The sequence below is a fragment of the Gavia stellata genome, chromosome 4 (genome assembly GCF_030936135.1).
Source record: "Gavia stellata isolate bGavSte3 chromosome 4, bGavSte3.hap2, whole genome shotgun sequence".
Classification (NCBI taxonomy): Eukaryota; Metazoa; Chordata; class Aves; order Gaviiformes; family Gaviidae; genus Gavia; species Gavia stellata.
The window spans coordinates 75,330,707-75,342,138 of record NC_082597.1 but is presented as its reverse complement, the minus strand read 5'-3'; the positions used below and the strand labels follow the sequence as shown (position 1 = coordinate 75,342,138).

Sequence of the window (11,432 nt, the reverse complement as noted above, 5' to 3'; positions counted from 1 at the left end):
TCACCTGATGTTGTCTGTGTAAAATGCTGTCTGGAGCCAATGAAGAGACAGAGACATCTCCAGAGGAGGATTCAGTCCTGCTCTTTTAATGCTCTACACTCGGTGACCAGAGGGTGCTCTTTGAAGTCCTGTTTCCCTCCACTCTGTAGAAGTGATTCAGTTCCTAGTCAAAAGCAATTAGTGACATTCTAGGTGCCCTCGGGATCCTGCCTGCCCTTAGCTGCTTCTCCACAAGTCTTGGGTCTCTTGCAGGCCCTGTGTCACAGCTGGCAGTCCCATATGCGTGTTTCAGGTGCCTTGGATGGTGTTTGGGCAAGGTGGCCTGTCTCTTGCTACTGGTTGAAACAAAACACTTCACTTTTAGACAGCTTAGTGCCATTGAGACATCTGATGGTACAACATTAAAACCATTTAATTTAAGAGGATGCTGTCAAGGCCCTGCATTTGCTCTTGAGCTGATGGTCACTTGACCCCACAATAAACCAGTTCAGGTTTTGACCTGTCCAGTTCAGCTCCCTGCTGCCCTCCAGGCAGCCTCCAACAAGCCCCAGTCTCCACAAGGAGGTGAGTGGGTCTCTGGCAATACAGCCAAGTTCAGAAGAGACACCAACACCAACTCAGAGCAGCTCAGACTTTGCAAAGTGGTCAAAAGGTAAGAAAAGCTGAAGTTGTCTTTCTACAGTGTGGTAACAACATAAATCTTTCTCCATGCCTCCCATTCTCTTCCCCTTCTCACCAGTTCCAACAGAAGGGGCTGAGCTGGTTGTTTTCACAGTTTGTTTTGTGTTAACTTGTCTCATTCCAGTGGCAAGAGAACCAGGGCTTATTTTCAGTGCCAAACACTGAAAATAAGTGTTTTCTACGACAAGGAGAACCATTGTGAAGAGAATATACTTTACATTGACCAATACCAAAGGTAAGGGGTTAATTTTCACAGACTTGGTTGTATGTTTTGATTCTGGCCCGGTGGTCCATGCATAAAGAGAGGCTCTGAGGTCACACCAGAAGGGAATAGGTGAGTAGCTTTATCTTTTCCAAGTCTCTGCTTGTTAAATGTCTCCTGGATGCAATGCACAGCCCCCTTCTAAGGCTAAGGGTTAAACATTATCAAGAAATGTCTCTGATCTGTCAGAGCAAGTGGAAAAGAGCAGGGAAAATGTAAACTTCACATTGAAGTAGATGCAAGTAGAATCTCTTCTCCCAGCTAGAGTGCATCATGGCATGGCCTTTTTAAAAGGATAGAGGTATAATAGCAGCTCCCAGCCATCACAAGACCTGCATAAGGCCAAAACCTGAACTTCCCTCTCATTTCTTGCATCTGTGCCAGAGTGAGCTGCAGCTAATGCCAGTTCTGTATATTCAATGAACAATTCTGTCTTGCATGAGCTGGGAACAGAGCAATATCCCCCCAAAAGCAGGAGAGCAATTGCACCTTCACTAACAGTGTGCTTCAGAGCAGCCTCCACAGACACATCATGTCAGGGAAAAGCTCATACCAAGCCTTAGCAGTGCCTATATGCACACTCCCCACTCAGACCCCACATACATGAGTATATGTTTGTCACACATACAGGTTGACCTGTGTTTTTGTTACAGCACAGGCTGGTGCTGTTTGTAAGGCTGCCACAGTGAACTTTCTATTGGCCAATCTTCTAATCAGCAAATTCCTAGCTCCCTGTTTGCTTTGCTTCCCCTTCTGCTTCCCTCTCCCATTTCACAAAGGAAAAAATGAAGGAGGAGAGATAAAAACTCTAGCTACAGAACCAGCAAGGCTAGGCATCAGGCATGATTACCTCTTTGCCTGAGGACCAAACCCACTGTCCATGACTGTGATGAGTCCAACAATCACTTAGAAGCAGCTTATGGAAACGACTTCTCTGATTCCTGCTTCCTGCCTTTTTTCTGTTTACTGCTCCACTGCTTGACCTATTCAAGCCCACGATCTGGGCTTTTACTCCAACCAATCCATGAGACAGAAGAGTGTTTCTGACTATTAGGGGTTGGGTATTTTTTTTAATTCAGCTTTGTATTTTTACTTGTGTATGAAAAAACTAGATGCAAGAGATCGTTAGGGAATCGAACAAGAAACTGCATCCTCTAAATATACACTAGGAATAACCTCAAGCTAGCGACACTGGATAAGTCACCTTTTTCTTGATGTTGGCATGTTATGACTGGAGAGTAATTTACTAACTTTTCCAACTCCCACAATGGATAGCAATCTGATATATGTTAGATTATCCTAGCTAAACACTCATCATGCATATTAAAACCTGCTTCTGGCTGTGGTTATCGATCATCTAGCAAGAAGGTGATGTATTGCAAATGCACAGGGCTGATGCTGATGTATTCAGAAGGTATTCACCTGGCTAATGGGGTGCATCTCCAAGTGTATCCATCTTTCAATCATTTTCTGACTTTCTGCAAGACTACAGGTTTCCCTCAGGAGTCATCAGACCTTCTACTTCACCATCTACAGGGCTGACAAGAGATCCCTTTAGACTCCTCCGCCCTGACAGAGAAGGGGAGGGTACCTTCACTCCGAAGATTTAAAAAGGGACCCCCAAAACTGTAGGAGATCTTGTGACACATTATCCCAAGAAAAGAAGACTGAAGATTTGCCACTGAACTAAGTATGAAGGTGAGTGAGACTCTTTTGGTGTGTGGGAAACATTTAGTTTGCAATTTATGCTTTTTCATGTGAGTATAATATTTAGGAACTGCAGGGGGGCTTAATAATTTTAATTTAAAAATAACCTGAGAGGAATATACACATAGTTATATCCAGCGTGCTTGAAACAACTGCATTAAAAAAAACATTAATAGCACAATGTGCTCTCAAAACAAGGATGAAATAAAACACTGTGAATCATAACGTTAAATGCTCTCTGTTGCCCATCACTGCTATCAATGCATGAATAACAACATGGTCTGTGCGAACAAACAGAGATGCAACTTGTTCACAGAGGATTCATGCTCAATGCTTTCATTTGCATGTGCTGCATCAGCAAGCAAAATCCAAGAATCAAACAAGCTTCTCTTGTGACATGTGTGTAATCATGGTTAATGCAAATAGGATGCTAAGTTTAAAAACTTTCTTTTCCTGAGGAAGTAGTCATCCACTCTCCTGGTTGGTTGGTTTGTTTGTTTGGAATGGCAAGTCCTCTACATTTGCTTGTGGTCCAAACTCTATTGTTCAAGGTTTGGTAAAATCAAGATATACTTTATATTGTCTTTCCCCCATGGTTTGTACATTATTCTAATTTCTGGAGGATCTAATGTCCTTGCAAATAGGAGCACAAAAGGTGCTTGCCTCGATGGAAGTTCTCACCGGTATGGAACCTTTATAATGAATATGAGTAAAGAGAATAAAGTATGTTTGATTGAACATTCATCCTGCCATCAGATCACTGTGTACTGAAGCCGAAATAGCCACTGAGCAAGAGGAGGTTTGGCAGCAAGACAGGGAGAAAGGAGGGACTGGAAATATCCTCACATTTAGATTTGAAGTTGAGAGGATCTACAGATTTGAAAGGCTTTTCCTGTACCTCGTGGTTCTTTCTTGTGCACAGGTACTGCGTAAACTGACAGCATCTGCAATGGCACTGTTCTTGGCAGTGTCCTTCATATCTTTCTGCTGGAGTGCACCTCAGGTAAACAACTTGCTCAGGCTGAATGTGCAGCATCCATGAATCTCACAGGTTTGTGCTGTTGAAGTATTTGTACTAGTTAGTAATGGCATGCAACGTTAACGTGTCTCTTTTATCTTTTTTGGCATAAAGACTCATTTCCAAAGGAGAAACTGGACTCCTCAGGCTATGCTCTATTTGAAGGGTGCACGTAAGTCCCAAGCTCTTTCTGTTTTGAGGAGATAACTTTCTCTACCAGTGGATTATTCCTAATCTGCTTGGCTCCACAGAAGCAATAAATCCCCGAGGATGCTGTGGAAGTAGAAGTTCTGAGGCCTGCAGGCATGTGCTAATTGTTATTTCTTCGTGTCTCTGAAACAGTGGCATTGCCAGTATTATTTTTTAAAGAAATCAAATTGAAGAAAGAAAGTGTTCGAAGAAGAGAAGCAAAACAAAGTACTGAAAATGTATAGAGTTTGAAGCTTGATTGTAAAACCTATTGGAAAAGCAGTTTCCTCGTCTGAAATAATCTTAAAGGGGGTTTAAGACACACTAGATGTAGTTATCATTCCTTATTCTCACTCAGGGTTTATTAAAACTTCTTCTCAAGCAATAGGAGAATGCAAGCATCTTGTATTAGATTTGGTATTAAGATCACAAGCAACCTCTTCTAAGGAGAACTTGGATGTCAGTGTTATCAATATTGTGGTGTTAAGGTTGTGCAAATGACCTTTTGAGTTTCTGTTGTTAGTCCAGATATAAAGATAAACTTTAGAGCCAAAGAAAGATTTTGTCCTCTGATGCAAACCCACAAAATTTAACAGAGCTATTCTTTTTTTAAAAAATACTATTCTGAATTGTTGTTTCAAAATTAAAAGCTATCAGGTAGGGTAGGTATTAAGAGAGCAAGAAAAATGCCTTCCTTGAAATTAAAAAAAAAAAATTGAAGCTCACAATCCTGAGAGAAATGCAAAAGGGATACAATATGAATAATAACAACACAAAATAAAGATAGGCTCCAAACAACTGTAAGTGTAACTGAAAGAAGTTCTAGTGACATTAATAAAATTATTTCTATTCATAAAAGCAAAGCATTTGGCCTTTTTTTCTTTAGTTTAAATCTTCCTACTGAATAACGCACTGTTACTTCTACACTAACCTGTATATCATTCTTATTGATGCATAAGAAGTAATGTGATTTTATTTTTTAGGGTTTTTTTCATTTTTTAAATAGAAATATCCCTTTAAAAGGCAATACTTTATAGTCCAGCAAAGAGATTGAAGGCTCTTGACCGTACAGCAGTCAATGAAAGAATGAGGAAAAGGCAGTAAATTCCTCCCTACGTACAGTTCCTACAGCAGGTTAATACAAGAATGAAAAGTGCTGAAACACCAGTTGTATGGAATAAAGTATGTCTTGAGTGTTCTGGTTCAGGAAGGGCTATTGCTGATTCGGAAAGACCCTGGGATGGACTTATGCCTCCCATTTTATGTTTGTAGAGTATAGCTGTAATTTTGTATTTTGAAAAGACTGCATTAGGGATTGTAAAGTAGGAATTACAACAGATTTCGGAGGTTGTTTTCACCCTTTTCACACCGCTTTTGTAGAGGGACGTCGATTCATCTCAGATGAGAGCCAGCGAAAGGATCTGTATGACAGAATGCATCTTGGTAAGTACATGTGCACAGGTGTATGTAACACATCAGTCTTTCCTCAGATTATGGGAGAAATCTGTGGAAACTGGAGGGGATTTGCTTTCCTGGAATTATATTCAAGGAAGCAATTAAACTCCCTTTTGTGAGTTTCTTCATTCCAAAAAGCACATGATAAAGACTATCAGACTTTCCTCTCTTGAGTACCTGTGTGACTTCATTTACATAAGTGATATTGTAGACTGATCTGGCTGTTAAGTGGGATTCTCATCAGTACCTTTGACTTTCCACTGGAAAAAAACAAATCAAGTTATTAATTGTGCTGAACTGACAAATGACAAAAGTAGACAACATTGAACCATGCTAGACAATGTTTTTGAAGGAAACAGAATGTTGTAGCAAAGTAAGGAACATATGAAAAAAGAAAATATTATTTTTACCTTCTAAGGGACTTTGAAACAGCCTCCTCTTTAAAAAGATCGCTAGTCTCTTCTGTGTTAGATATTTATCAGACTGGTTTTGAGCAGAGAATGTTATAGAGCAAACCAGACAACAGTATTTTTTTTCTTTGGGTCTCTAGTTATAGAGATAAAAAAGCAAAGAACAAAATAAATAAATGCCAGTAAACACTAACAAACCATGCATCTCTGACTTTATAATTCTAGAAACACGCAGCCAAAACACAAATCCTTTATCTCTTTCTGAAGCTGCAGCATTGTTCCTTAGTTCCTTACGGAAAGCACAAGAAGAAGGTAAATGCATGTTTTGTCTTACCTTGACTTTTTTAAAAGGGGCTTATCAGTATTTCATTTACTAACAGTTTAGTAAATTGATCTAAAAGGCCTGGTTTGAAATGAGATATTATTCCACAGAGTACATTGTATTAGAATGTACATTTACACAGTTTGTATTATATTAGGGTGTACATTTACACAGATTAGAACATGAATCAGATAAATGATAGTAGGTAAACTTTTGCATATTCTGCTTTTAATTTGTATTTCAGATTTTTGTTGGTTTAGACTCAAGGGAATGGCTATTTTGAATTGAATTTTCCAAAACAAAACTCTACTGGGGCTCCTTTTTCTCCAGAATATTGTTTGCTTGTGAAATTTTTATTCCTCCATTGACTCTTATGTCCTGGTGGAAAGGCTTAAAAGAATCCTACGAAGCCCCAGCAGAGGAGCTGTGGGATTCACAGGTGGCACATGAGAGCTCTGTCACTGGCACAGCTGACAGGGATCCTAGTGACATTTAGAGGCAGAGCATTGAAATATCCTGAAAAATCCCATAATTCATTCATGTGTTCCCAGCCTCCCAGAGATATTGTCTAACACTCCCATCTCTGTCTCCTCACCACCTGCTTCCTCACCACCTGCTATATGCTTCCATTTCTCACTTCAGAACCTCAGAACTCACATTTCCCTTCCACAACACTCTCCAGCAAAACCCAGCTACTGAGTCAGGCTTAAATAACTTGTGTTTCTTCATCTCCTTCATGCATATTGCACGCCCTGAGGTGAGGACCCCTATCCTATGTTCCCCAGCTCCCTCACCCTGCTATAGTTCACCTTTCCTCCCTAGACCAGCTTTCCTGCAAAGCCATTATCCTGAAACCCTCATTGTCTGATGCATACATACAGCTTACCAGGATGAGACCTGAAATCTATGCTATCCATATCCTCTGTCTTTCTACCTTTCACCTCTTCAGGTACATAGACTATTTTTTGGAAATGGAGCTGGGGACAGGGAGGTTGTAAAAGGTAGAATCGTCCTACAGTGCTGTGGAGAGTCTGTGCTGTGCTTTCGCCCCTGGGTGCTGGGGAGGCTGTGGTAGCTTATACAAGCCCAGGAGTTTGTCTAAGTTACACTCTTCCCCTCTTTGGTTCAGGACAGGGAGGAAGTGAAGGTGGCTACAAGCTACCTTTGTTTCTTATTGTCCTGGTTGTGAGTTCCTTATTCGGACTCTTAATTTCTGTCATCATGACAGGAAGAAAAAGCGTTTTACTTTAATTAGGAAATGTGAAGTAAAACCCTAGTAAAATATGAGGTAGTTTTGTACCTGTCACATAGATGAGTGATAAGACAGGCCTGTTAACTGCCTAATCGCCTTTGACATCATCAACAGTGTGTAATAAATAACTGCCTTGCCATCACTGTGATATCACCTCTCCTTAGTTATCTAAAGTATGCAGCTTTCCTGAAATTAAAAGAGGGTGTGAGAAACACCTGACAGTGTTGATATGCTGGAATCATTCCTGTCTTCACCACTTCCTAAAATCTCCCACTGTACCTCATGTAGTGCTGGAGCTCTGTGCTCAGCTCTCTCTTCCCTGCCCTGGCAGAGCTCTGCTAACCAAAAAAATTCAGTGGCATTTTGACTGAGAGAGAAAGGCAGAATTAAAAATGAGCGTAGTGCTATGGACAAAATATATGAGAAGTTCTAAAGATAAATCAGTGAAAGTGTCATTTATGTGCTAACAAAAAGAGAAAATCCTCTCAAGTTCATGATTCGTAAATTTTAGTGCTATTTTCCTGCCTGCTGTTGCTATTCCAGAGGAGACAGTGGACAGCAACAGCCCCCTAAGAAAAAAGGTGACATATCTGAGAGACCTAAGCAGAACTGGCAGCTTGTTTGAAAAATACTATGTGGAATAACATTGCCACCATTGTTGTAGGGAATAACAACACAGACAAACCTGGGTAAGCCCTGCACTTTCAGAAGATCACTTTCAGGTGATTTTAGAACCCTCTTGACTGACAGAAACATGCAAATAAAGAACAAATACATTATTTTCTTCTGCATGAAAAATTTGTGCCTTGTACTAAGATATCCCTCTGGACATGGTTTGTATCTTTGCTCTTCAGCAAACATAAAAATTCCTACATTTAAAATGAGAGAAGATATGATTATTTCTACAGACGCCTGCATCTCTTAGCTAAGCAGTCACATTTCACTAGGCCTGTGCCTGAGGCACATCTGTCTCGTGAAAACTTTGGCTGACTGAACTTTCCTTTACCTACAGCTTTTTTTTCCTCATTGTGTCTTGTCTTACAGTTGAAGAAGAAAACAGTGATCACCCTGGCTACTTGACAAATAATCTATTAAATTGGTGAAATATTTCAAATTTCTTTTACATTTGTATTGTATATACCCTGAAATCATGATTTGTGTAAACAGAGTATTTCATCCATCCTCACTGAAGTTCCCAAAGGGTGACACATATACTCATTGCAACATTTTGAATGCAAACTGATTAAAGTTACCAGTTCAGCTAAGGAAATTATTTGTAAAGTTCCTGCTTTGTTTAGACCATTTTGTATGTTCCACCTAAAATTTAAAATAAATTGTAACGTCTTACCTGAAAAGATGATTAAAACTGTCTTTTTGGACAACTACTTCATTAGAAACAATTTTTCATTGGGAAACCTTTTACTACCTTCCACCCAGCTGTATATTGAAGCCTTTTTATTTCTGATAAAGGTAGATTCCTTCACCACTTCACTGCTGGCCCTTTAAGTTGCTGATGGTCAATAAAGTCAGTGAGAAATTAAAACAATCCAGGTATCTTCAGCTGCAAAGTAGGTGATTTTTTTTTGCAGATATCTGTCACCACAGAGAATAGGCACCAGCACTTACTTAGACCTCAGTGCTGCCCCAGTTACACACATGCAGAAATGTGTACTCTGAACAATCCTACTAAGCAAGTCCCACCACATAAAGATAGTATGGGGATAGGTCTTAAAGGATTAGGGCCTCAATAATGACTACGGCATACAGTCACTACTGTTGTCAGGAGGTGCAGTACTGCTGGAGTTAGTGGTGGCGTACTAGGTACAAATCTAGTGTCACACATGACAACAGGCACACAGAATATTAATTGCATTGTTATTGTACTTTTTTGTTGGCTTGGTTTTTGAGTTGCAAAACTGGAATTATACACAAATCAGTTAATTATCATTCCATGCTGATAAGGATATATTTAACATTATTTATGTAGTTTTATGGTCTTACTGGAAAGCTCTGTATAGTTCTCATGTAATTAAAAAGTAGCCACATGATCCTTGTGTCCATGCAACTATGCTTTATTTTTTTAACCTTTAACCCTAGTTGTGGTCGTCATCTTTTAATGCTACTTTCCTCTGATCTTTCTCATGACACTGCTAATTAATTTTGTTAACTCACTAACTATAATGATGCTTCTCCTCAACACAAAGAAACGCAGCTGAAGGAACAGAGAAATTAATTTCTATCACGGGGCTATAGGCACTTTCAGTAATTGTTTATCATCTACATCATTTCATGGAGAAACATAACTGGAGAAATCAAAATGTCCTTGTTTGTTCATTTTTAAGCACTAATGTATCTTTCAATAGCAATATATGTTGTATGGCAGAATGCATTCATGATGAACTTAATCTAAAGACCAATGGTATCCACCAGAATCTTTTCATTAATTTAATTGCTCTTTGTTTCAAGCATACTCTGAATATCTTAGGTGCATCTAAGTTATGTTTTAGCATATTTTACACTATGATCAGTCAGTGCTCACACAAAACATAGAAGGTTTATACATCCTTTGGCTTACTAGTATCATGAAATTCATATGCCTCTAAATGTCCCAGAGATACAAAAGCTGTACTAATCACATTCCCAGTCGACTGATTTTTTGTATGCATTCCTGATCTAAACTCACTAGCTTAAACAAATCTTTACAAATATCATGAAACAGAATAAATGTTCTGCCTTGTTGGTGAGCTGTTTGTGAAACCCTAATATTTTCATTCTGGCAGATAATTGCTTATGTAACAGATATCTGTTACCAAGCTTGTCAGATGTCAGAAACTGTTAGAAATGTGTGGCATTTAAGTTAGGCAATCTGTCACCTTGACTGAATGAAAAGCCATTACCTCTAACCTGCAAATTCAAAAGGCAGAAATATTTTGCTGTAGTTAAATCACCTTGCTATTGACAGCTGGTCCTAACATTCAAGGCAGAACTAAAATATAGAGGCATGAGGCAGAGGTCACTGGCCACTGCGGGACCATTTCTGAGAAGAATGGGCACAATATTCACATTAGTCATATCTCAAAAGTTGTGCACTTTCTGTCACTGGGCACATGCTCAAAGCATGCGAGCGTGCTGAAACAAACACAGCTGAATTTGTGCGAGATGTCATGCCCACTCTCTGCTCTTCCCAGGGAACTCAAATACCATGAGCCATCTAAGATCACCTGCAACCTGCATCATATATATTGCTTATTTTTCTCCTCTGGAACTTGTCCAGAACGAACAAGTGTAGCTGTCTTAATGCAACCCTAGCAAAACCTTTCCACGTTTGATATTGTCTGTGCTGTGCCTCCATCATTTCGCAATATTTACAATATGTGTGTAGTGATCACATCTTTCAGCACTGCAGTGAAGCTGGGTCTGGAATGATGATAAACAGATGTTCACCAGCCGGTGGCTACTACAACATTTTTAGGCAACAAAGGAAGTGCTAGATCACTCTCAGATGATGCTAATGCAATTTTGATGCTTTTCTTCAGTACAACAATGCATTTCCTGTGCTTTTCTTCAGTACAACAAGCGATAATGTCCAATTTCTTGATTTTTTTTTTTTTTAAGACAACATTAACTTTCAATCAATATGCCCTTTAAATGTTCTTTTGTTGGGACTCACAGCCATTATATTCTTTGACTCTGCAAGGGAACTCTGATTAAAAGCACTTTGAGGAAGAATATACATTTCTGAACTCACAAAATGCAGTTCTTCTCCACTTAGTAAACTATATGGAGGAAAATATTTGCAGTATCTTTGCTTTCACCACTTTCATATAAAAAATAACTACTCATTGTTTTAATTACTTTTAAGATGGCTAAAAAATAGTAACTCCTTTTAAATCCAATTAAGTTTTTGCCATAAAAGCCTGAACCTACCTTCTTTCAGGTATCCAAATCAGTTTAAGAATGAAAGTCCAATTTTAAAACTGATTTTAGATGGCCAAAAATACAAATAGGCACCTAATCACTTTTATTCTATATGGCCTATAGTAAGAACCACATCATCAAATGTTGGTTAAATGTTTGAAAGGTAGGTGTCTAATCAAAGTTGGACATCTAGGCTCCCCTGGGATTGACAGTGAAGG

The 11,432-nt window shown here is 39.2% G+C and overlaps 1 protein-coding gene across 1 annotated transcript; it reads left to right on the top strand.

Annotated features, from left to right (window-relative positions):
• Positions 1–2,635: 2,635 nt before the first annotated feature.
• SPX (spexin hormone) lies at positions 2,636–8,399 on the top strand. Its single transcript, XM_059816719.1, has 6 exons — positions 2,636–2,641; positions 3,573–3,653; positions 3,783–3,840; positions 5,238–5,300; positions 5,948–6,034; positions 8,341–8,399. The coding sequence occupies exons 1-6, from the start codon at positions 2,636–2,638 to the stop codon at positions 8,397–8,399; spliced, it is 354 nt and encodes a 117-aa protein (XP_059672702.1).
• Positions 8,400–11,432: the final 3,033 nt, after the last annotated feature.

What these genes read in the sequence shown, in the direction of transcription:
- SPX (XM_059816719.1), top strand. An exon ending in GCTCTATTTGAAGGGTGCAC is followed by an intron (nt 3,841 to 5,237) that starts GTAAGTCCCAAG and finishes CCGCTTTTGTAG; the next exon opens with AGGGACGTCGATTCATCTCA. An exon ending in ACGGAAAGCACAAGAAGAAG is followed by an intron (nt 6,035 to 8,340) that starts GTAAATGCATGT and finishes CTTGTCTTACAG; the next exon opens with TTGAAGAAGAAAACAGTGAT.